Genomic DNA, 26,543 nt, shown 5'->3' with positions numbered 1-26,543 from the left:
GCCTCCCTTTGTTGTCCTTTATGTTGAAACAGACTTGAACACTAAGAATCAAATTCAGTGGCTTGGTCAGGTCACACTGTGTATTGGGCCTCAATGCACAAGAGATGGAAGCCTACTAAAAATCTCTCACTGAGTAGTCAAAAAAATAGAAAAGAAACATTGAAAACGTGGATTTTTACCGAAAAAACAAAACCCTCTTAAAGTAGATTGAAAAATGAGCTTTTCAATGATAGCTGGAAAAACGGATGATACAGATGTAGCTTTCGGTATCCTAGTTTGACATTTTAACTAAAGGCCATTTGCCCTACTTTAGTTAATTACTGCATGTCATTTTCTTAAGTCTTTAAGGTTCAGTAGCATATCACAATTTTGTTCAAATCTGTATTTCAAGATAACTGCCAGGCAGAATGACCTTAGACTTTTCTTGAGCCTTTAGATATCAAGGCTAACAAGTTGGCCTTATAACCATACAACCATACAATGGTCATACAAATAACTTTGAAGAATAATATTTCTTAACCTTGAGATTCTTATTCAGATAAGCCTCCACTCAAACTAAATATATAAAATCTTCAAGACTTCAAGACACTTCGTATAAAAAAAACTTGTCAGCCTTGCTATGGAAAAGTACTGCTCATATGGATGTAACAAGCATTTTAGTAGTTCATGCTTTAGGCCTCGATAAGGAAATAGCCTTCAGAGAGTGTGTATGAAGAAAACTCAATGTTCAGTGCTCATCAAAGTCATCAGGCTTCACAATGCCTGAAAGCTTCCAACCACCAATTCCTGCAACATCAAAAGCCTGTACAACAAGATCTATACTTAGCTAGCTCGCTCACGCTCATGCTCTCTCTTAGCTCTCTCTCTCTCTATATATATATATGGTGAGTGCTCATCAAATTTATCAGGACATAAACTGCCTGAAAGCTTCCAAACCCCAACTCCTGCAAGATGTCTGTTTCAGGCAAGATCCTTACATCTTTCCACATGCAATCCTTTGGTAGAGGCGGACTTGGAATACCTTTGCTCCTAGGGCTCATTGGTCAATGTTTGGACCCCAAGGCACTTGCACCGCGCAACATCCTGTCTCAGCCCACTTTACTTTATTTTAGAGGCCTTTGACACAAGGTCATGCTTCAAAACGTCTTGGCCTTCACCACACAGTTCACCGTTTACACAAATATTTCACAGACCGAGGGCCCTCACCGTTCCCCACTCACTTTCATGTGCGTTCAACCCCTTCCACCATTTGCTCTCCTGTGAGTGCATTTGGTGTACCAACGCTCCACAAGATGACATTGCTTGAGAGAGTATGAGGACGTTTGAATGCAAGAGAATATGGTACAGAGGGCAAGAGAACACTAGTTTGCTTCGTTGCAAGAGCAAAGTTATAACAAGCAAGAGAATACAAAAAACGTAACACGTTTAGCCAATGTTCATTTGCACGTTGCTCCATTTCTTTTATTTCACTCCTTTCTCTTCACAGCCCCTTTATCTTGATCCTCCATTGCTCTGCACAAGTCCTTGCATTCCTTCACAGATTCTCATCATCCCAATCCCATTCTAACCTGTCACTCCGTGCTATGTTGCATCTTGGACCTCATTGACCCACATCTCTGTTGAGCCTCAAAGCCTCGACTTACCTTCACTTTCTTTCCTTCACCTTCGCCCCGCTTTGCTTCATCCTATTCAACCCTTTGTCCACTTGGCCTGTTCCCGATCACCTTCATCCTTACCAACATTCCACTTCTTTGTCCTTACTCATCTCTGGGCACTTCTACTCAATCCACCTGTAGAGAAGGGGGTAGGAAATGATTTGGAAAAGGGGGATAGACTAGCAAAAGGAGAGAGAGATAGGGGAAGAAGGGAGGAGAAGGGGGTAGGAGAGAGAGAATGAAGTAGGAAAGAGAGGGAGAGATTGAGGGGGCGTAGGGAAGAGAGAGAGAGAGAGTGAGTGAGCGTAGGCAGGAAGGAGGAAGGGAGAGTAGATAGGATTAGATGTACATCAAAAGTACATAGTGGGGGGTGGATGGAGACTTGTTTAGTCCCTCCACATATTCCACCTAAAGGGCCTCTAACTTGGCCTCTTTTTCCCCTTCATTACAGCCATCCCTTCCCATAGAATTTTGCCCTCAAAATTTCATATGCGGGCTGTTAAATAGTGCAACAAACAGCACGATAGGAGATAGGGGTTGTCCTGGACAATGCTCTCTGGCTGCAATGAGTTCTCATCCTCAGGGAGTCCCTGCCATTTGATAAGATACTCGGTGTAGACTTTGTTTCGGAGTACGTGATCCGTGAAACCCATGATGCGCTCCGCAACATAGAGTATGTGGCCCTCCTCATCCATAGGTGGTAGCTCAAGAAGGACTTGGACATGCTGTCCGACATGTGGCTTCAGCAAGGACACATGGAAAACATTATGAATCCTGGACGTCCTGGGTAGCTCCAACTCATACGCCATCTCGCCAACTTTGCGGATGATCTTGTAGGGACCGTAATACCTGTGAGCAAGCTTCATGTTGGTGTTACCTTTCAGCGAGGCATAATGGTTCTTATGGAGGCGTAAGTGCACATAATCCCCTACTTCAAAAGACAGATACCTCTAGTGTTCATCTGCATACTTCTTCTGCTTGTTGGCTTGGGCATCCTGCATATTCTTTTTAGCCAATTGCAGAAGGGCATCCATACTCTCCAAGTCATTTCTTGCTTGCTGATTTTTCACAGCCATGTCTGCAACTAAAGATGGCATACCCACTGTGCATCCATACATAGCCTCGAAAGGGCTCATGCCAATAGATGTGCTTTATACTGTTGTAACAAAATTCTGCAAGTGCCAACCACTTATCCCAAGACTTCTGCGTGTCATGACAGAAATGCCTCAAATACTGCTCCGGCCATTTGTTCACCCTTTCTGACTATCCATCCGTCTCAGGGTGGTAAGCAGTGCTAGGTGTAAGAGAAGTACCCACTGCTGTAAATAATTCCTGCCAAAAGTGACCCATAAATTTTGCATCTTTGTCGTTGACAATCTCCCGAGGGAAACCATGATGCTTAAAAACATGCTCGATGAACTGCCAAGCAACCTGTGACGCTGAATAACAGGTCTTAGTGGGTATGAAATGGGCCTGCTCATTCTGTCAACCACCACAAAAATGCTATCCCATCCCTGCTCTGTGGAAGGCAACCCTATGATGAAATCCATAGCAATGTGAGTCCATCTGCCTTCTGGAATAGGTAATGGCTGCAAGAGACTGTGGGTAACCGGCTGTCCACTTTATTTTGCTGGCAGGGCAAACATTCACTGACAAATTTAACTACATCCCACCACAAGCCATCCCAGATAAAGCTCTGTTTGACCTTTTCATATGTCTTAGTAATACCCACAAGTCCTGCCATAGGAGATGAGTGCATGTCCTGTAAGACCAGTGGTCGGTACTTTGAGTCTGGCACCAAATAAATTCTGTCCTTGCACCACAACAGCCCATTATGCAGCTTAAATTCAGCATGCCCCTGGCTCGATGGCCTCTCTAACTCCACATATACGGAAGCTGCCTTAGAATCCTGCATGTATTCTTCCTGAATACCACGAATCCACTCCCGGTAGATGGTAGAAATAGCAGACAAACTGCAAGCCCACATACGGGATAAGGCATCTGCAACCACGTTTTCTTTCCCTTTCCTGTACTCATAAGACTGAACCTTAGCCAGCCACCTCTTCTGCTTTATTGACAAGTTGGGCTGCGTAAGGAAATACCTAAGTGTCCTATGATTTGTCTTAACCTTGATTTTGCTACCGTACAGATAGTGGTGCCATTTTTCGAAAGCATGGAGGATAGCCAACATTTCCTGATCATACACATGATAATCTAGTTCCTTGGCATCCAATTTCCTGCTTTCAAAAGCAATTACCCCGAGTTCCTGTCTTAGCACAGCCCCTAATCCTTTGCCACTGGCATCTGCCTCCAGAATGAAAATACGTGAAAAATCAGGGCATACCAACACAGGAGCATGAGTGAGGGCGAATTTCAGGTCTTCAAAGCTGCGCTGTGCATCTGTAGACCACATAAAAGCATCCTTCTTCAAAAGGTCTGTCAGAGGGGCTGCCCTCTTGGCAAACTTGCGAATAAAGCACCTGTAGAAGGAAGCAAGACCTAGAAATCCCCTCAACTGAGTAGGATTGCATGGCTGCGGCCAATCCTCGATGCATTTCACCTTTGTAGGATCCACTCGAATGCCATCCTTGCTCACAATGTGAACAAGATACTCAACCTCTTGTGCCATAAAAGTGCATTTGCTAGCTTTAGCATAAAGTGGATGCAACCTCAAAATTTCTAGCACTTGCTTGACATGTCTGATGTGCTCCTGCTTATCCTTGCTATAAATGAGGATGTCATCAAAAAATACCATCACATATTTGAAAAGGAGAGGCTGCAAAATCTTGTTCATGAGTGCCTGGAAGGTAGCTGGTGCATTGGTCAATCCAAAAGGCATCACCTTGAACTCATACAGTCCCCTCTCCGTGCGAAAGGCTGTCTTGTGTCCCTAGCTTTCATTCTAATTTGATGATAGCCGGACCTCAAATCAATCTTAGTAAAAAATTGAGCACCCTTGAATTCATCCAACAGGTCATCTATCATGGGGATGGGAAACCTGTTTTTGATGGTGACCTTATTCAAGTCTCTGTAGTCAATGCAAATACGGTAAGAAACTTCTTTTTCACCAGGAGCACAGGGGATGCAAAAGGAGAAGTGCTATGAGTGATGAAACTCTTCTGAAGTAAGTCCCTCACTTGAGTTGCCACTTCTTCCCCTTCATTATACCACCTTATCCCCTTCGAACCTTTGCCTTTGCCTGCTCATCTTCATCCTCAAAGCCATTCCGCTTATTCGGCCTATTTTCTTTCCACTGTGCCTACTTCTGTTCTCAACATGCCTGCACATTGCCACGGCCTTATGATTTTTCTCTTTAACTTGGCCATGTCCCACTTCTCTTCTTCTTCCTCTTCTTGCCGTGGCTTTGCCATTGCCTTAAGACTGTTCCTGCTTTCTTTTTCTCTGAAGCAATGCGCTTCTTGCATTCTGAAATGTCATGTCCAGGCTTGCGACAATAGTTGCATCTTTTCTTCTTTGACTTACCTGCTGTATTTTTAGATGCATGGGAGAAATTGCTGCTGCCATGCGCAGATTTAGGCTTGCCCATAGGCTTGGAAGCCTTGCCTTTTCCTGTTTGCTGGGAAGCAAATGCATGATCAGGAATAATGGCTTGTCTGTTAGCACGACTTTGCTCTTCTTGCAAAAGCAAAGTAACTAGCTGATCAAAAGAATAGTGGTCTGGATTACCCACGGCCACTAATCGAAGGGTTGTAGCAAACCCTTGATATGTCTTGGCAATCCATTCAATGTGGTACTCACAAGCTGAGAATTTGGCACCACCTCATCAATATTGGCAAGTTGTTCCATGAGGTCCTTGACCTTTGTCAGATATGCATCCATAGAATCACCTTCATTCATACTGACTTCATGTAATTGCCTTCTCAAATATGCAACACGTGCCTCATTGCGAATCTGATAGAGAGAAGCCAATTAGTACCAAGCATCCTTTGCTGTCTTGCAAGACTGGATGTGTGGAATAATGATTCTCTTGCATGATAAAGCAATACATGAATGTGCATTTGCATCTCTTGCATCCCATCTTGACTGTTTTTGAGTTGGGGGAGCGTAGCAAGAGTACTGGAAGATAAGGCATCAGGAGTAGTACTCCCTGCAGGGGGACCAGCAGTAGAGGCAACCACTGTAGCATTAGCTGGCCTCAGATCAACCCCAGAAACAATATTCCACAAATGCTTTGCAACAAGAATATGTTTCATGAGATAAGACTACATCGGATAGTTGGTGCCATCCAACTTATCATCTTCACGAAGAACGCCAAATAGATCTTGATTGTTCCCAGCCATAGCAAATGTGATACCCTGAAAGAGACCTGAAAACCCAAAAGCCTCAAGGCTATCACTGCAAAGAGCTCGCTGTCCAAAAATGACAGCAAATATCTGCAAATTTCCATAACTTGGGCCTGTCTCACTTTTCTTCTTCTCCTTCTTCGTTTCTCCTTTGTACAACGCCTTCTCTTCTTGGCATGCCTTTGCGCTGCCACGGTCGTATGATTGTTCTCTTTAAGCCACTCTTCTTTCTTCTTCTCCTTCCATGTTTCCCTCCTGTTCTGCGCCTGATCCTTCTGCAACCTGTTCACAGTTTGCGCCTTGTGTGTTCGCTTGCTCTATCCATGTGTCTTGCTAGTGCGGTGAAAGGAGCACTAGCCGGATGCACACCAACGGATCGGCCCAAAAGAGACGGCTCAGCCTGCATAGATGCAGAAAGCTGAGAGCCAAAAGATGGCATGATATCCTGCAAGAAGGTGCTTTGTGGCACAGAAAATGCATCATCTATGTCCAGATAATCCCTAAGCTGGGGTACATGCAATGGTCCAAAAGACTGATGCTCATAGGCACGACGGGCATCTACCATAAAACCCCTACGTGGAGCAGACAAAACATCCTGACCGTCTAAATGGTCCCCTTGCTGGGGTGTAGGCTGCTTACCCTTATCCTGCATAGCAATGGCAGATGTGATCTGCTGTCCCATCTGGACAAGAGCCGTATCTTGCATAGCCATGGCTGTGGTAAGCTGCTGGCTGAACTCCTGTCCTATCTGGCAGAAAGCACCTTGGAGCATAGAGGAAAGGGCATCCAGAAACTGCGTCTGCGCAGCTTGCACTTCCTGAGATGCAGGAGAGAGAGGCTGAGTGCAAGGAACCTCTGCACCACCAATGGATGCAACCACTGTGGCAGGCACTTGCTCATACTGAGCAGCCTCATCAGAGTCATGCGATATATCACGAGGAACACACTTCGGTGCCATGGTGACTGGCCTTGGAGAGAGAGCTTGAATGTAGGCAAGGAGAATGGGATGACAAAAACCCTGCTGTAATGAGCCCTTGAGATAGTGTGTGGAAAACACGAAAATGCCGATGGAGAGGCTTAGAAGAAAGGTCGTCGAAGAAGCTTCGAAAACAGGGTCCAAATGAGCCCAAATAGGGCTGTGGAAAGCCCTTAAAAGAGGCTAGAATTCTGAGTTTTTGCCCCTGTTTTTTTTTTTTTTGGGGAAAAGGGGTCCTAAGTCACCTCGGACAGCTCTAACCTAGAACCTTTAGAACTGTTAAGACGGTATCTTAGACCAATCTAGCCCATCGTTTAACCTTAGTTAGTACTAACCTAACCTAGAGCCAAGCTGACTAAACCTAACCTAACCCAATCTACTAACCTAACTCAATCCACTAACTAAACCTAACCAAACTAGCCAGACCTAACCTGACCCAACTAACCTTGACTACTGAACCTTAGGGGAAAGGCCAAGGTTTTTTTGAAGGGGTAAGGCGACGGCGACGGGAGGGACGGAATGGACGCGGGCGAAGCAGGCTGCGACGACGGGGGAAGGGGAAGGAAGCAATGGCGGGCTGGACGAGATGGACGACGCAGCTGGACGGGATGGACGCGGGCTGGACGGGATGGACGACACGGTTGCGGGCAGGGGAAGGAAGCGGTTGTGGGCAGGGGTTGACGAACAGCCATGAACAAGCCATGGCGTAGCTCCACGGCGGCACGGTGTCAACAGAGCCTGAATGCTTTTGTTGTCCGTCTCCTTCGTCATACCAAGACTCTCCCAAGCTTCATCGCACGGTCTATCTCGTCTTCGTCAGAAGCACGGACATGCGTTCAAACTCTACGCTCCATTTCGTCTTTGGCTTCCACCTACGTGATCAATTTCAAGATTCACACTTGCGCTTGCAACACGAATCGTTGAGCCTGTAGTGTTGTCTGTAGGCTCTTGGTTTGCTGTAGATAGCTTTTGCAGCTTTCAACTCTAGCGTTGGGTTAGTGTGGCAGCTGCTGGGATTCGGAGGTGAGGGTGAAAGGGCGGAAGCAAAGGTGCCAGAGTCGGAGCTTTGATACCATTGAGCATTGTCTATTTGCTGATCTGCACATATATGTGAAGCACATGGGCTATTCTATCGGTCCTCCGCTGTGCGTATCCTCTCTTTAATTGATTTCTAACATGTACAAGGTAAAGTTCAAATCAATGGAAGTTTGGATGAATATAAATCTAGGCTGGTGGTAAGGGGCATTCTCAGGCAAAGGGGCTTGACTTCGATGAGACCTTTGTTCCTTCACCTCGGATGGTGACCATTCAGACAGTGATAGCCTTGGCTGCCCATCATGGGTGGTCCATCTTTCAAATGGACTTGGAATCCACATTTATAAAGGAACTCCTAGAAGAGAAGGTGTATGTAGATCAGCCTCATGGTTTTCAAGTTCTAGTTCGCTTCTCGAGTGTGCAGATTAAAGAAGGCTCTGTATGAGCTGAAACAGGCCCTTAGAGTGTGGTACCAATGCATCGATGTGTTCTTCACCAAAATTGGGTTGAATCGAAGTCCATCGGATGGTAACCTGTATCTCTTCCCAGAGCGGGGAGAAAGTTAGTGGTAATCTTGTATTTAGATGACTTGATACTTACAGGCAATCATAAGGAGAGGATCTCGCATGTCGAGAAACTTATGAGAAAGGAGTTCGAGATGACGGATTTGGGTTTTCTTCATTACTTCCTCAGGAATAGAAGTCAAGCAGAAAGAATGCAGCATCTTCATCTATCTGGAGAAGCATTGCTGTGCGATACTGAAGGGGTTCCGGATGGAGGACTGCAAGGAGATAGTGATGCCAATGGAGGTTCGGCAAAAGCTGAGTTGCTCAGGTACATCTCAGCTGATTAATGCCAGTAGGTATCAGGTTGGTAGGCAGTTTGCTCTATCTGGCCAACACCAGGCCAGACTTCTTATTCCCCTTCAAGTACCTCGGCACCCGTAATCCTACCTTCTAGTGATTCTCCCCTTGAGTTTTGAAGAAAACTGACAAAGCACAGTTGGGTGGTTTCTGTAACTCAGATTGGGCAGGTGGCTGGGACACAAGACACTCGCCTTCTGGCTATTGTTTCATTCTTGCTTCAAGGGTCACTTCATGGCTAAGCAAGAAACAGCCAACAGTCGCCCTTTCTTCTACAGAGGGAGTACAAAGCTGCTTGTATTGCAACATGTGAGCCATTGTGGTTGAGATGAATTCTGGAAGACATCGATGTGCCTCAGAAGGATGCAACGGTGATCATGTGCGACAATCAGAGTTGCATTGCCATTGCCAAGAACATTGTGCTCCATGCACGGACGAAGCACATCAAGGTCCACTACCACTTTGTTCGGTAGCTCATCATCAACGAGATTGCGGAGCTGATGTACCATCCAACCACTGACAACATTTCCGATATATTCACAAAGGCAATCCCGAGGGATCAACAGGGGCATCTCATTCGACGGATGGAGATTGGCCCACAGTTTTGTCATTGAGAGGGGGTGTTAGAAGTCACTGACCCACCTGTGAGCCCCCAAATGAGGCCCACTGTAGGATGTTAGGGGTAACCTGGAGCAGAGGATTGCGCAGCAGCCTGATCAGCTTTGGAGCAGTGACTGCATGGAGGGAACAAGTTCTGTCTGCGTGGCAGTTTGGACAGATGGACGGCACAGGGCCTATTTATAGCCCTGGCAATAGACGTGGAACTCTGCAGCAACCAGCCAAACTTTACAGACTGGGATTGGGGCAAATCTGGCCGTTGAACAGACTGCTTCAGTCAGTTACTTCAGCAAGGGCAGTCAGCTGTTTTCAGGGAGTTCTCAGCCTATATAAACCCCCTCTATTCTCCACCTCAAGCATGCTGCATCACATTCACTAAAGCCCTTCAACAAGGCAGCGTGGACTAGAGAGAGGTGTGGACTGTTCTACAGTAGAGATTCAGCATAGTAATCATCTAGTAGGATTACTGTTTTGTACCCAGCACCTTGGCTGGAAGTTTTGTGCTCTGTTGTTCATTTCTGAACATCACTGCGGCCTTTCATGGACTTGATTCCTCCACCAACACCCAGAGGACCACCAAAGTGATGCCACACCACAGCTTCCATCCTCTCCATGGGCTTCGACATTTTTTGTACTAATGTTTATATTGCACTTGCCTTGGGTGTGGATGCCTGCTTAGAGACTCCACCGATTCAGCTCATTGTATCTGGTTTTTTCAGTCTCATACACCTGTCAGTCCTTTGAAGGCAGCACACTTGGCATGGCCCTTGTGGCAAAGCCTTTCTCAACAGAGATTTGGATGCAAGGATTGAACATACTATTGGTGGATGTGGCATATTCTTATTCTAGCTTTACCATGTTAAAGACCGTTCAACACATGCTCCAGAAGAGCCCAACCTACTTGGGCTCACACTTGATTTTTGTTCTTCCCTGCTTGTGCATACCCCCACCAATTAGGGGCTTGTGTTCACTCCGTAAATGCCTAAATTAGGGCATCACTGATATTTGTTCACTTGGAGAAGAAGAGTACCCTGCAAGGTTCAGCCAAGTGTTGGCAATTGGCTCACGTTGAACAAAGGTTCAAAGTTGTTGGTTTAGAGTCGACGATACCATGTTGGAAAAATAAGTGATGAACTATGGATTAAGTTCATGAATCCACCAGTTAGGACTATTAAATGCTTCTTTGCATAGTACTTAGACCTTAGATCCTGGACCATGCCATGACAATATGCCATTGCTAGCAAATAGATGTTTTAAGAAGCCACAAGATATGGCATAACCCCACATGCATCCCATCGACGGGGATGGGCTGGGTGCCACATGGCACCAATGTACTGGTCTCACCAAAGTGTCTTTGCACATGTCACACAGCTCCACATACACTAGGACAGCCAATCAAATGTAAATATTACAACCATGTGAGAATCGTTTCTTTTCCAAAGAAAAAAGGCGTCTATTAGAAATATGCAAAAACCAATACTGATCACTTATCCATGAGATGCTGACCAAAAGAAAGTGCTGGCTGTTATGCAGCCTGCCTCTAGGATCCCAGCTAGGGTATCCTGGAAGTAGGCACCAATATCCAGGATGATGGGCCATACAACAATGGATTCCTCGATCCAAATTTAAAGTACTCACAAGCCATGCCTTGCAGAAGCACTCCCAGTCTCTCTAGACCCCTTTGTACCTTGCTCCTAAATAGCTCACAGCGTATAGACAATATCATGCCAGATATATATGTGGGGTGTTCCGATCATGAAGCATTTCAGTTTTAGGTCTCATATGTATTTTGGTCTTCTGGAAATGTTAATTTACTAAACCTCTCTCTCTCTCTCTCTCTCTCTCTCTCTCTCTCTCTACACACACACACACACATGTTTTGAGAAGGTCACATTATAATAATTTCAAACAACAACATGTGCATGCCCTAACAAAACAGGTTTTTAGGTGCTTCCTTCAGAAAACACTCACTGTAGAACTATAGAGAAGCAAGTTGGTAGAGCAAGGGGCAAACCTAACACCCAGAAGAGTAACGTGACCCTCAAGAGAAAGTATAGAAGGAGGGGGGGGAGACCATGCGAAAGTTGGCACATCACCAAATCCTGAAGACTCATGACTCAACACTAGAGCAACACAAAATCAACAACATTACAACTTCTCAATGGCAGCGAGAAGCTTTCAAGGGAGATCCACCAAGATGGAGGCCCATAGACGAAGCATTGGACGAGAGGGAGGCAGATGAGGAAGTGTCCAAATAAATCACACCCAGGGTCTCCACCAGAGAAGGCCAGTTGACACCAGTAAAAAGGAAGGAATTGCCACCTCCCTGTCACATTGGAAGCTTGGATAGCTTTTAAGCAAGCACAAATGGGCAGTATTGCAATCTCAACTGCTCCCAAAAAAAGAGTTAGTTGCAGAAGGGGCGAGAGGCGAGGAGCCTGTTAGCTGAGAAGATTACAATACAGCCTGCAAGCAGGCGGTTGACAAAAACCAGAACCTGCTTCACGCGAACACAAGCAACTAACAAGAGCATGTTTGGAGAAAAAAACAATGTGAAGCAGCAAGTCAGCCTTGTGACTCGCAAAGCAACAGTGAACAGAATTGTCAGAAAGACCAGAAGTGATTTTGAGCAGAACACAATAGTGACAAAATTCGGCACCACGCGGAAGATGTACAGGTAAAGATTGAAAGCAAGATCCATTGAACAGCAGAGAAAAGGGGGGTGCGCCAGGTGGTTAGTGTGAAGCTTAAGCAGCAAGGATACGTCAGCTCGATGTGAGAGACCATCACCCTAATCTTTCCCATTCCTATCCAAATTTTCTTGCATGACAGCATTTAATAATGAGCTTATCCTAGTGTCCCTCCCAGAGAATGTTGTCACAAGGAAAGCTTTTTAAACACACTGCTTCCTATCCTTCAAGAAAACTTTCTAGCCCATTTTTCACGTAAGGTCTCAAATATTGGTATTGAACAACCACGAGCCCAAATCACAGCCATCTTGTTGACTCAATGTGGTTCACCAATCTAAATTCTTATAGTAATTAATATCTAAGAGGATGCTACACTAGACAGCTAGTACGTAGTATATAATCCAACAGATTCCTCCATAAAATAATCATTACAACTAGGATATTTGAATTGGGTTTCTTGTCTTGGTGAAGGGTGAGGACTTTCCACCATTATGCAGATACTGCATCTCCCAACTATTTTATAATTTTGTTTGCTACCTGTATGCAAAAGGATAAACAATTATGCATTCCTAGCTCTATATTCAGGATTTCTTTTCAAGCAAAAAAACAAAAACAAAAGACAAACATGCTGAAATGAGCATACCTCTTGCCAAGAATCCCCATGTGTTTCAAGAAGAGCAGCATTGGCTGTCTTTAACTCTATAGATGTTCCTGAAAAAATACTGGCTGCCTCTTCCCAACCCCGATTATGACCCATGCACCTTGATAGAAGCCACAGCTGCAAGTTTATAAGGGTAAAGACGACGGACTTGACATAACAAGACAAACTGATCACATCGATTCACATAGCATTTGCTTGAAACTCCTCCATCACAGAAACTGAAAAATAGTGTAGGCAGGCTGAGTTATTTATTCCCTTATTACTTTAATCCATAGAACATATGTATGCGCAAGCGTCGGCGCGCACACACACATACACACCCCTTTGTAAGACTAGAATATATCCAATAGTACAATTTCGGATTTTTGTGATCTAAAGTCCAAAATTATTTATATGTATATATATATGTGTGTGTGCATGTGTGTGTGTGTGTGTGTGGTGGGGAGGGGGGGTGTAGAGAGAGTTTTGTGAGATGATGTGGACATAGCCTGTCCAGGACGTCTTACATTACTGTAAATATGTCATCCCTTGCAAATTTGCATATTGTCTCTTGCAGATGCTGTGCGGTCTGACCATCCATGGCGGATACCGAGTAAAAACTCCCTAAAAAATGCACCTCTGCATCTAATAACTGAGGTGTATGTTCCTCCATTATATTGAGAGTCTCCCGTGTCCTTGTTGAGTCACTGTGCCATGGAAACACAATATCAATAAGAACTTTCAGGAAGAAGCAAGATAGAAATATAATGAAAACCAAATGATACTAGAGCTTCAAAAACCACAGAGGCCGGTGCCTGAGCCTAGCTAACCTGCAGAGAATAAGGTCAGGCAACCAGCCTACTTCCCGCAGTTTGCTGGCAAGGCTAGCTGATGCTGAACGACCATGCTCATTCAAAGGCCTGTCATGGTCTGGCATTCATCACCTCCTCAGTTATTGTAAGCAGACCTTAAACTCTTAGCAAGCAATGTCAAACATATCCAACTCTCTGAGGAGAAGAAAGCACCATGCAAGTTCTACCCCCGACTGCACCAAATTCAATGGTAAGCAATGCCAAATGCAACTTCGACTCTTACAGAATTAAAAAACAACCCTCTCTCTCTCTCTCTCTCTCTCTCTCTCTCTCTCTCTCTCTCGGAAATGTACAGTGCAGAGCTAGAAAGGTTTATGAACATGTCATAAAGAGGCAGTAGTAACAAAATGGACTGGGATGACTTTTTTTTTCTGCTTTTAGCCACCAATGTAGATGCATCAGGAATGACAATTGGCTATGGATGATCCCTAGGCTACTACCACAAGATATAATACTTCTGCTTAAGCAAGGTCAGTTGAGCAGAAGACTCACAAAACGGCAGCGGTAATTGAGTACAATAGTTATTGGTTGCTCAAAATAACCTAAGTGGGAAAATTCAAATTTGTACCAATTGGCAAGATTCTGAGCTAGATGACAGGATCAGAACAAGAAGCAACACCATGATCAAAGAGGGTTGTCTTCTCTCGTCAAGTCTATTTGGCCTAATCATAGGAGCTAGATAGAAGGCTAATATCCCATAGTGGACTAGGAGTCCAAATTTCAGTGTATACACCCTTCTACAATACCCAGACAATGTAGTCTTCTCGCAAACAATGATGCTGGCTATGGAGACACACAGATGTACTGGGCAGTTTTTGTCAGTTCTCAATATTGTGAAAACAAAGCCCATGGTCATTGGGCCCTTGCCTTTCAGCCAGCTTCAGACTCACCGTGTGCCCAGATGATCAACTGTGCTATTCTCAGGTTTAAGACGTGCTTGCTTTAAGGTATTGTTAGAAATTACCCAACAGAGGGTACGCACAGCGGAAGACTGATAGTAATGCCCAGGAGCTCGCACAATGTGGTGTGGGTGTGGAATCACAAACTTCTTAACTTAATGTGCATAATATAGATGTGCAGACTCATCAATAGACAATGAACCAGCCAGATAGAGAAACCACCAAAATATATATTTTCGTCCAAAACTATGGACACAATACAAAATAGATAGATCCAGAGTCCCACCAATGGTGTGGTCCTCTGATCTAACCACAAGGTCCTTCTCCAATCTGCTGGCTATCTCTAGACTCGAGCCCACGTGCTCCACCTCGAGCATCTGTAGACTTTCCGTCCAGTGTGTTCTTCTCCACCTTACTGCCTGTAAATAAGCCTAGGTGGGCAGCCCCTGCCAAGCTTTGTCTGCAGCACACAGGTCCCTGTTCCACTCTCCAACCTGCTTGTGAATGGCTGCTCCAGAAGGTATGATGATCTCAGCACCTTGCTGCCCTAGAAGACAGCCAAGGTCCAGCCTCTCCCTAGAGCTAAGTCTGCAGCACCTGTTGCACTCTCTCACCTCCTGTAGATAGGCCCAGAGAGTAGGCTTCCTGCTGCTCCTTTCTGCCCTGGAACTGCTGGCTATGCTGGATATTAAATGAGGCCAAGAGCCTCTCCTTATATAGGCCCTAAGGCCTGCTGAGAAAACCGACCAGCCAGCCTCATACTGGCCGACCAGTCTGCTGCTGGTCCAGCCCTTTAAGGGCTCACAAAACTAGGCCTTTATGGCCCACACTTTTAGGGCTTTTGGCCCTCCAATCTAGGCAAGGGCCCAGCCCCTAGGTCAGCCGTATATAAGGCCTGGTTGGCTGCCTCAAAGCAGCCCAACCAGCCTCTCTCCAAGCCGACCCATGTGCTGGTCTGTCCCGCCTCTGCTGCGCTACTCTGATCTGCCCACTTGCAGGCCCGCTCCATCACTTGGATGCCCCGCCATCTGCACTGTAGTTCGCGCCATCTGTTGCAGCCGCCTTCTCTTGTGAGGTGCTGCCCATGTGGCAGCCCCCTCTGTCTCTCTTCTCTGGGCATCTTCTGCCCTAGGTCTCCCTCCCCCACGCTCTCCTCATTTGGGGGCTTACAGATGGGGAGGTGACCTTTCCAACAGGTATGCCTTCCTTTTTGTCAGATCATGAGCTGATTTTCAATTCCACAGTAGTAGCTATAGAGTTTGGTTGACGTTAGAGAAAAAATTAGTTAAATCTATCCCTGCCTTTAAAAAACGTTTTGATCCAACTATCTTGCATAGCTCAGTTTTGCATATCAAGAATCCATCCAATGAAATATCTTCTGCCGATTTGAACTGGATCCAGATTCACAGGCATCCAACTTTCGTCCTTCATAAACCGTTTTTTATCTTTTTCACATAATGGACAGTACCTCCCAGGCACCAATTGACACTAAATTAAGAGGACTGTGCACTATTATCAATACATACTGCCTTAATAACAGCCATATTGGAGCTGTGTCTGTACATGGCATTTCAGAGGGAATTTGCACTATTGCTTGCTGTGCACAGCAAATGGTAGCCAAAATTGATGCCTTAGCATCATTGAATCAATCGAGGTTAGTTGGTCGACGATCATTCTACTTATTCCTATAGATGTGTTCATCCACCGACCCACCCACCCCATACCCCCCGCCCCCCCCGCCACACACAAACACGTCATATACATATGCGTATGCATACGCAGATGCATACAGGCAGAGGGATCTACGGGACAAACCAGATGAAGCTAAGCATACTCAGCTCTTGTTGCAACTCTAGATAGCTCTTTCCATTACCACAAATAATAAAATAAAATTAGTGAAACACTCACACGATTGGATTGTCTTCCTTTAGATTCTGAAGATAAAAAAAGCATGAAAGAATACATAGGGAGATTCATTCTAAGACGACTATAGCCCACGTGGCTTCCTGGAAGTTGATAGAAGCAGAAATGTACAACCTCTGTGCGCGTAATTCCACAAGCATTTGTATTTTGGATAGAACCCTTAAGAATTCGGAAACCCGACCTTTGAGGGAGCGGTCGGCCCACGAGCTCTTGCCGTGACGAAGAAGAATAAGACGGCGAGTTTTGGGCGTCGACGGAGCATCGACTGCGCTTCCTCGTGCGGTGGTTTCGGTTACGATACAGAAAGCTTGAAAATTCCTACGGCGCTTACAGTTCAACCTCCCCAAGAAGGTAGCTTGCGAAGGAGGAGTCCAAGGTGCAGCCCTTGAACATCTCAGCTGCAACGTACGCCCATCAGCAGCAGCGAGCTTGGCAACTTCACAAGTGGTAGGCATTTCCATTGCGGTTGGTGCAGAGGCAACGCCTATGCGTCCTGCGTTCTACCATCAAAATTCCACTCCGCTTCACTGTGCTACCATCCAATGCTTGGATTGTATTGTAAGGACGATTTTTGTCAAGGGTAACCTCCTGATTTTTGTTGATGCATGATTATGGAGCACCAGAAATTATTAGTGGTTTGAGCATTGGGCTTCTAATCCTCAACTCAAGGGCCGGATATCCGAGCTAGTCGACCGGTGCATGTGTGGTGTGCGTGAGTTAACCACGACTCTGGACCTGTGCCCACCACTTCAGCACTCGCTGCCCCTTGATAAGACCACACTGGGGTGGGTGTGTTTTTTTAATTTAAAAAAAGAGTAATAGAGAGATTCTACTAGTAAGCAAGAGGGTGATTCTCATTTCGATTAGGTGGAACACTTATGGTGTTAAGTTCATTTACCCAAGTTCGACTCTCACTCTGTTAGAAAATAGGAGGGAATGAATCACTCAATCCTCCAGCCAAGATCTCTCCAACGCTCACACACTCAACTCAGATAGATGATCACAGATGCAACAAACACACACTCAGAAATATAGACGGAGAGAGAGAGAGTATATTCATCCACCGGATGGTGGGCAGAAAATGGCTCCAAGGGAGCACTACAAAACTCAGCAGGGTGCTGGAAAACAATGATGAACTCTCTCTCAGAAACTGCTCCAGATATGAGTGCAGAACACAGCCTTGGAGAGGGGCTTTCAGTTTCGCACTGGATGCTGGAGTGAATGGAGAAGTGGGCCTTTTATAGGCATTGCTCAGGCCCCTTCAGATGACCGACCAGCAAGGTTGGTACCCTGTCTGGTGGCCGACCACATGGGCCCCATTAAACCTCCCAGGGTTGGCCCTAGTCGGTGGCCCTGGTTGGGCCGACTTGGCCTGCCACAAGCCCCTATATAAGGGTTCCCTGTGCATCCAATCTGCACTGCTGCAGGAGCCTCCATGTGAGGCCTAAAGCCCCTATATACCTGCTGTTGCAGACAGCGACCAGCCCATGTGTTGGTCGCCTATTTCTGCCATGCTGTCCTCCCTCTATTTCTGGCCTGAGTCTCTCTCCCAGGCCTCCTACCTCTCACTGCCCCTTGTCTCCTCAAATCGCGAGCTCACAGGTGGGCACAATGAGTTTCTAACACCCCCTCTCAATGTCACAACTGTGGGCCAATCCCCATACGTCTGATGAGGTGCTCCATCTGTTCTCGAGGGAGTGCCTTTGTGAAGAGAAGTTGTCCGGTCGGGCAATACATGAGCTCGATCACGTCGTCGATGATGAGCTCTCGAACAAAGTGGTAATGAACTTCGATGTGCTTGGTCCGTGCATGGTACACTGGATTCTTGGCAATGGCTATGCAACTCTGATTGTCGCACATCAGCACTGTTGTGTCCTCTTGACACACGTCCATGTCCTCCACAATCCACCTCAACCACAGTGTCTCACAAGCTACTGTACACGTGGCTCTGTACTCTGCCTCTATAGTTGAAGGGGCCACTGTGGATTGCTTCTTACTCAGCCAAGAGATGGCACCAGATGCAAGTAAGAAGCAATACCCTATTGTTGATCTTCTGGTGTCAGCATCACCCGCCCAATCACTGTCACAGAACCTACCTAGTTCGATGCCTTTGGTATAGGTGATCCCATAGGTGCAAGTACCCTTTAGATACCTCAGCACCCATAAACCTGCATCCCAATGACTCTTCCTGGGAGAAGCAGAGAACTGGCATAATAGCCCAACTGAATAACAAATATTAGGTCGAGTATTGGTAAGGTAAAGCAAACTTCCTACCAATCGTCGATACAAAGGAGTATCGACTAGCTGGGATGTGTCGTGAACACTTAGCTTGAGCCCGACCTCCATGGGAGTTACTGTTGTCCTACAATCCTCCATCTGGAATCTCTTTAGAAGTTCTCTGCAATATTTCTCCTGTGAAATGAAGATCCTGTATTTGGCCTGCTTTACTTCTATCCCAAGGAAATAGTGTAATAACCCAAGGTCAATCATCTCAAACTCAGACATGAGTAGCTCCTTGACCTGAGAAATCTTCTTGACATGGTCACCTGTCAAGATAAGATCATCAACATAAAGGATGAGTACCAATCGCAACCCCTTCTCAATGAACAAGTAGAGGTTTGCCTTAGAAGGACTCCGCCCTATCTTCTGAAAGAATACATCTATCCTTTGGTACCAAGCTCTAGGGGCCTGTTTCAACCCGTATAACGCCTTCTTTAACCTGCATACCTTTAATGGGGACGTTGGATCTTGAAAGCCCTGTGGCTGCTTGACGTACACCTCCTCCTCCAGGGTTCCATTAAGGAATGCGGACTTCACGTCCATTTGAAAAATAGGCCAATGGAATTGAACAGCAAGGGCAATCACTGTCCGGATAGTGACCATGCGAGCTGTGGGAGCAAAAGTTTCATCAAAATCCATGCCTTCAGTTTGAGCAAAACCTTTGACCACTAACCTTGCTTTGTACTTATCCAAGCTACCGTCTGATTTGTATTTTAGTTTGTATACCCACTTAGTGCCGATGACTTTTCATCGCGGGAGCCTGGCCACTAAGTCCCAGGTATTGTTCTTCATGATAGCATCCATCTCTACCTGCATGGCAGCCTGCCATTCTGGATTGTCCTTCGCCTCCTCGAAGGTCCTTGGCTCTTCAAGCTGAGCCACCAACGCAAAATTCATGGATGGGGTCTTCTGAAGACGTTGGGACCGACGCAATTCAGAACTGCTACTCTCAGGTATGTCGGTGACCCGAGAGTCTTCCAATGTTCTTAGGTACCATTGGGGCAACCTCTTCTGCTTCTCAGTGGGAGGAGGAAGTCGAACTGCTTCTAGAACATCCTGCTCTTCCTCAGTACATTGTGGAACATCAGCTTCCAATTTTGCCACCTCTTGGATGGTCAACCTGGCGGGATGGGTTCGAGGGTTGAACAATCTCCTCCTCCTCAATCTGAGGCTCCTCCTGGGGTTTAGGTTCTTTTTCCTCGAAGATGACATCCCGACTAATAAGGATCTGCTTCTTTACTGGGTCTAAGAGTCGATAGGCCTTGGATTCTTCGCTATACCCAACAAAGATACATTTTTTGCTCCGAGAATCAAGCTTGGTCCTTTCTTCCTTGTGCACATGCACCCATGCGTTAGAACCAAAAATGCGAAGATGAGTGATAGAGGGCTTCTTACCATAAAATGCCTCATATGGAGTCTTGTCCTTGACGGCCTTCGTCTTGGTCCTGTTGAGGATGTGTATTCTTGTATTTATAGCTTCACTCCAATAGGCTTTAGAAAGGTTCTTCCCTCGAAGCATAGCAAGCCCTGTCTCCGTGGTGGTTCTGTGCTTCCTCTTGGCTACCCCGTTCTACTGAGATGTATGTGCTGTGGTGGGTTGTCGCTTGATCCCATGCTTGCGACGAAATGTGTTAAACTCATTTGAGGTGAATTCTCCCCCCCTATCTGTACGGAACATCTTGACATTCTCCCCTGTCTCCTTTTCAATTCTGGCCTTCTAGTCCTTGAACTTCTCGAAAGCCTGTGACTTTTTAGCCAAGCAATACACCTAGGTCATTCTACTGAAATCATCCACAAAGAGAAGTGAGTACTTGGATCCTGCCCACGATGCTGTAGACATTGGGCTTGCCCGAAACGAGGCCTCTTGTGGGAACTTGTCCCTGTGCTGCTTGCCTTCTAGACAAGCCCTACAGACACCATCCTTGCCTGTAATGGGTGGAAGTCCATCCACCATCTTCGATTTTGACATTTCAGCCAAGGTTCCATAGCTGACATGACCGAAGCGCTCATGCCAAAGTTTGGACTTTCCGTTGTCTTCATGAACCAACATTGCACTGAGGCGGTATAGTCCATTTTCTTCAACTCCTTGGGCCACCATTTGTCCATTTGCTTTGCATGTCACAATGACCTTGCCGTCCTCAAAGAGAACTGACATGTTGTTCTTGTCCATCTGACTTATAGATAGTAAGTTCTTGCAAAGGTTGGGTACATAAAGTACTCCAGAAAAATCCTTCTCCTCACTTGCGGTTGTAATGAAAGGAATGCTACCAATGCCCTTCACAGGACATGTCCGGCTATCCCCAATAGAAAATTTGGAATCCGGGTGTGTACTTTCCATGGTTTTGAACCAAGTCTTTCTGTTAGACACGTGCTTTGAAGCACCGTTGTCAACATACCAACCGTCTTTTCCTTCACTGACTGCATACACTGAACAATGTTCACTGATTAAAAACAACTATCTAGTCGTCACATTGGCAGAATCATTCTTAGGCTCTTCTTTGTTCCTGGCTTCTCTCTTTCACTTCTGATCCGCCTTCTTCTTTCGGCATTCTTTGGTGGAGTGGCCAAGCTTTTCACAATAAAAGCACTTCATTTTCTTCTTTCAGTCAGCATCCTCTAACTTCTTGAACTCCTTTGACTTGCCTTTTCTAGGCTTGTCTTTGGCCACTAATGCCTTCTCGTCAGTTTGCGTAAAGCAACGCCAATTGACTCGAGTCCACCTTCTGACCAACCGCTGCAAGTTGGTCCCACATGACTTTCACCTTTGTCAGATGGTCATGCACACTATCACCCTCATTCATATCAAGATTATAAAGTTGATGTTGAAGAGTAATAATACAGGTTGTATTATCAGTTTCATACAGCTCCTTCAGTATGGCCCATGCCTCTAAAGATGTCTTTGCCAAATGGATATGAGGAATCACAGCATCTGCTATCGTGCCAATTAGCATTGCTAAGGCTTAAGCATCCCTCTCCTCCCATGCACTGACTTCATCCGCATCTGCTTCAAATAGAACATCACCTCTTTTGTCCACAATGTCCTCCGCGGTCCCAATCACTATCTTCCATAGCTCCCATGCCACAATGGCTTTGGATCTTGACTTTCCAGATTGGATAGTTCGTCCCATCAAGCTTTCCAGCTTCACCAAAATTGGGAATGAATGAAGAAGGAAGATAACTGGAGGAGGAGGAAGGACGAGCAGTGGGTGTAGAGGCTTTTGAACACCAATCCATCTTGGTGAATAGCAAACTAAAAAACTGAAGCAAGAAAGATGTACTGACCTCCCGTGCTAGCCTGAGTTGAAAACGGAATCGCCCTTTTACCAAGGGACTCCTTCCTTCAGAGAGTGCTTTGATGAAGAAGAGTTGAGAGCCTATGGCTTTGATACCATGTTAGAAAATAGGAGGGAATGAATCACTCAATCCTCAACCCAAGATCTCTTCAACTCTCACACACTCAACTCAGATAGATGATCACAGATGCAACAAACACACACTCGAAATATAGACGGAGAGAGAGAGAGTATATTCATCCACCGGATGGTGGGCAGAAAATGGCTCCAAGGGAGCAATACAAAACTCAACAGGGTGCTAGAAAACAATGATGAACTCTCTCTCAGAAACTGCTCCTCCCTTGGAGAGGGGCTTTCAATTTCACACTAGATGCTGGAGTGAATGGAGAAGTGGGCCTTTTATAGGCACTGCCCAGGCCCCTTCAGATGATTAACCAGTAGGGTCGGTACCCTGTCTGGTGGCCGACCACATGGGCCCCATTAAACCGCCCAGGTGGCCCTGGTCGATGGCCCTGGTTGGGCCGACTTGGCTTGCCACAGGTCCCTATATAAGGGTTCCCTGTGTAGCCAGTCTGTGCTGCTACAGGAGCCTCCATGTGAGGCTAAAGACCCTATATACCTGTTGTTGGAAATAGCGACCAGCTCGTGTGCTGGTCGCCTATTTCTGCCATGCTATCCTCCCTCTGTTTCTGGCCTGAGTCTCTGTCTCAGCCCTCCTACCTCTCACTACCCCTTGTCCCCTCAAATCGAGGGTTCACAGGTGGGCACAGTGAGTTTCTAACACACTCTCTATTTCATGTTTCCTATTTTGCTCATTCACATGTCATTTTGCTTGCTTGCTCCCACATTTCAAGTCATGCTTGTGTGTGTAGTCTCTTGCATAAAGGTCTCATTTCCTCTAGTCCATTTTCCTTTGTTGCAAGGTCTCCTACTCCACCTTTCCTTGTACAATTGGAGAAGGCTATTCCTATTTCAAGATACACATCCTTGGTGGAGAAAAGCATCTCGAATGTGTAGCATCTAGCCTATATTAGGGTAAGGCCTTTAGATTTTGACGAGGAGGGGGGGGGGGAATGGTAGAACACAAACAAAGAAGAGGCGGCTCAAATAAAGGGTGATTGTGTTGTATTTAAAAAGGATGTGGCCAAAGGCCCCCTTGAATTACATTAATGACCTTGTGGAAAAACTAAGATACCACTTATTGAGAGAATGGGCCAAGTACAAGAATTATGAAGAACCACTTTGGAATATATGTGCCATGACATATAGGCATACATAATTATGTACCCATGTCAAATTATTCAATACTGAAGCATTGTAATTGCGCACTCCCAAGGAAAAATAAGACTAATGGAACAGAGATTGGCACGCAAGCAGTAATGGGGAGGACAATGATGCATTGGGATGAAAAAAGGAAGTGCTAAGTTAGATAGCATTTGATTATAGTGACAGCAATAACAAGCACGCACACACACACATACTTGTTATCTACAGGCGCACACACACACACACACACACACACACACATTCTATGTATAGCATAGGTACACATGTAACAGATTTCACATACAACCTAGTATTTAGTGTCATATTAATCAACGATTTTGGAGGCTTAGATTAGATTTTCTAGTTTAGTTTTTGGCTCTAAGATATCAAGAGAAGTCTAGAGTCATAAAAAACTTTTCGATATCTAAAAATATACAAAGTTGAATTTTGGTCAAAATGTTAAAGTATTGATCAACTCTAAAATTTGACTAGCTTGACTTTGCTAACCTTGAGGGTAAAAAAACCTATACAAGACCCTCACACATCCTTCATTTCTTATCCTTTGTTCTCTCATTGAGAGAAAGTGATCTACCTTTGAAATCATAGTTGTAGCCCTTTGGTGCCCCATTTGCTTGTACTTTCTGCAACCATTGAACTCTATTGATTCCTATATATTGTAGCCGCTTCAATCATTGATTTACTTATCAAATTATATTGATTTCTATATGATATGTTCTAATTCTTAAGTACTAGTCTTCATCATGGTTGAGTCTACCAATCATTCTAGAGTGTTAAGAGAAACTCTATATCGCATCCTTTACCTAAACAATTCATAGATATTATGAAATGATCTTATATGCATAGTAGTGAGCATAAGTTCATATATTAGGTTGTACCCACGTTGGGCAAGATCTTGGTATGGCTATCATAGGAGCTATGCATTGTTGTGCATGATGGAGTTGAAGGTCTCCAACCTTGTGGATGAATATCATAAAGGTTGAACTACAGTGGTAAGGGAGATTCCAATAGTCATCAATGCTTTTCTTGAAACTTATCAATCTTGACTGACCTGTAGAATTGGTATAACTACTTCTAATCTTTTCACACCTACAAAGGATAGCAAATTGAAGGTCTTGAATGATGAAGTAGATTTGTTCTTTAGCTTGAGTGTGGGCACTAGGTCCTTGCTTTGGGGTAACCTAGAGTTGGTAAAAGTCTCTACTCAGATTTTGTGTAAGTGACCAAGGATTCAACCAATTTTAAATAAGTAATTGATAATGCCTATCTCAATTTAAGCATTAGAAACATTTTTTGCCCTTGGATCATTATGTCATGCATCATAGGAAAAACATAACATCTTCTAAGGGAAAAGCATCTGAAATAGCCATCATTATTTCCCCCCTTTTTCCCCTCCATGACATAAGCCCGTTAGTCTTGACAATGGTTCGATAAATCTGAATAGAAAGGGTAATTGTGTTGTATTTAAAAAGTATGTGGCCAAAGGCCCCCTTGGAATACATTAATGACCTTGTTGGAAAACTAAGATACCACTTAGTGAGAGAATGGGCCAAGTACAAGAATTATGAAGGGCCACTTTGGACTATATGTGCCATGACATATGGGCGTACAAAATTATGTACCGAAGCATAGTAATTGCGCACTCCCAAGGAAAAGCAAGACTAATGGAACAAAGAGTGCAGGAATGGGGTGCATTGGGCACTAAAAAAGAACAGATAGCAACGCGGACTGTAGAGCCTCTGGAGATTGGCAATACATGCCTCCTCCATAAAAAATTATTTCCCCTTCTCCCAAGATACTAGGTGAGCTCCCTCGCGACAGACGTTCACAACAAAAACTCGTTGGAAAGGAGGTAAGAAGATGGGTATTGTGAGCGCTCGTATGTTTTGCCTAACTGCTAGCACTTTCGATTGAGATGAGAGAAGCTCAAGCTTACATTGCCCGATGAACTGAACCTGAAGCGCAGCAGGAGAGGACTGTAGGAGAGCCACCTCTGCCCTTCGAGGACTTGCTGGGAATGAGCATCGTGTCTCTTGCTACCAAGCTACTTTGATGCAAGCCATTTGGTACGTGATTCAAGGAGGGCAATTCGGGGCGGAAAAACCGGTGAAGACCATGCTATGGCAATAGACAATACTCACGCTCTATCTTTTTGTTGAGAAGTCGGCACTACCAGGTAATGTCAGATATACTCTACTCCCATTAATTCGCAGTCTCCAGTCGGAGATCCAATGTCTGCATAGTCTGTAGGCAGAGACCCAATGTATACATTGATATGCGCAAATGTATACATTGATATGCGCAGTGCCTCTTGCTTACTCATCCTAGAGTTGTGGCGCAGTAGCCCATGCTTAGACACATGCAGCCCTTGAACATGTCGCAACGGTGTGGGAATGCTTGTCCGGTGAACACTCAAAACGGTGGGTTCATCCTATGTGTGGGAATTGGCTCTAAACAGAGCACACTATGACTTCTAAGCCACTCAGAAAATGTAAAAGAGCATCACTAGGCTGTGCGCACAATTTCCACCTCAGAGCCGGACTCAACAAAGCTCCAAATTTATGTTAGACATTCTGGCTCCCGTGATACTGCTCTTTGTTGTTCTCTTGCACAACAACGTTATTACTTGGCTTTCCCTGCGTGTATCTGTGTATTTTGTGGAGGAAGGATAGGTATGGTGTTAGCAATCAAGATTCTACTCATTTGCTCATTTCCACTTTTTGCTGCACCACCTAAATAGCCTCAAAGAGCTTACCTAAAACGATGGATGGTGGGAATGATTGTTCAAACCTTGGAAGGACTTACAACGTGGATCCAATAACTCAGAAGACTCTTGGTCCGTTCTGTGTCTATGGCGTGGGACTTTTGTCTCATGTGAACACGCAAGACAACCTTTCCTAGAGCCCTCGCAGCAATTACATTAAGCTCGCAAAAAAGAGCTAAGACAATAATATGTAGAAACCCCACTTAGGCCCGACAGATCCGCATTGCCTTGGCCATTCTCGCACGGTTTCCTTTCATCTCTGTGTGTAAGAAAAAATTAGGTATATCTGTTAACTGAGTTCATGTTGCACTGTGTGCGCTCACGAGTGGCGACTCCTTGGGACTAGCAGTAGCAACGTGATTTCACCTTGATTTTTGTGAAGTCTTTGGGACTTGTAGGAGTAACATGATTTCACGTCGATCATCTTTGCTACAAAATGGGATTACG

The 26,543-nt window shown here is 45.2% G+C and overlaps 1 protein-coding gene across 5 annotated transcripts; it reads right to left on the bottom strand.

The window, feature by feature from the left end:
* Positions 1-239: 239 nt before the first annotated feature.
* On the bottom strand, positions 240-17,087 carry LOC147895783 (Phosphoglycerate mutase family protein). Of its 5 annotated transcripts, none has more exons than XR_015541887.1 (6): positions 16,657-17,087; positions 13,612-13,711; positions 13,309-13,488; positions 12,785-12,902; positions 978-1,083; positions 240-802 (listed from the first exon to the last, which is right to left on the bottom strand). XR_015541887.1 is itself a non-coding variant. In XM_087382599.1 (6 exons), exons 1-5 carry the CDS (start codon positions 16,934-16,936, stop codon positions 1,030-1,032), a joined length of 732 nt encoding a protein of 243 aa, XP_087238725.1. In that variant the 5' UTR covers positions 16,937-17,087; the 3' UTR covers positions 767-802; positions 1,022-1,029. The 5 variants fall into 5 exon arrangements, 2 of the variants coding, with proteins under 2 accessions (XP_087238724.1, XP_087238725.1); XM_087382599.1 differs by having other exon boundaries at positions 767-802; positions 1,022-1,083; XR_015541888.1 differs by lacking the exon at positions 978-1,083 and having other exon boundaries at positions 12,785-12,919.
* Between the last annotated feature and the right edge of the window lie 9,456 nt (positions 17,088-26,543).

This window comes from Dipteris shenzhenensis, chromosome 12, assembly GCF_047967505.1.
Source record: "Dipteris shenzhenensis isolate YYH24624 ecotype China chromosome 12, Dip_SZ_1.0, whole genome shotgun sequence".
NCBI lineage: Eukaryota > Viridiplantae > Streptophyta > Polypodiopsida > Gleicheniales > Dipteridaceae > Dipteris > Dipteris shenzhenensis.
The sequence above is the reverse complement of the archived record's forward strand: the minus strand, read 5'-3'. Positions and strand labels throughout refer to the sequence as shown.

Excerpts from the sequence above, each read along its gene's own strand:
- LOC147895783 (XM_087382598.1), bottom strand. The coding sequence starts at position 16,936 with ATGGAAATGCCTACCACTTGTGAAGTTGCCAAGCTCGCTGCTGCTGAT. Across the intron at positions 12,903-13,308 it reads GATGACATATTTACAGTAAT|GTGCATGGGTCATAATCGGG; the intron begins GTAAGACGTCCT and ends GCTTCTATCAAG. Across the intron at positions 803-12,784 it reads ATGGGGATTCTTGGCAAGAG|GCTTTTGATGTTGCAGGAAT; the intron begins GTATGCTCATTT and ends CTTGTTGTACAG.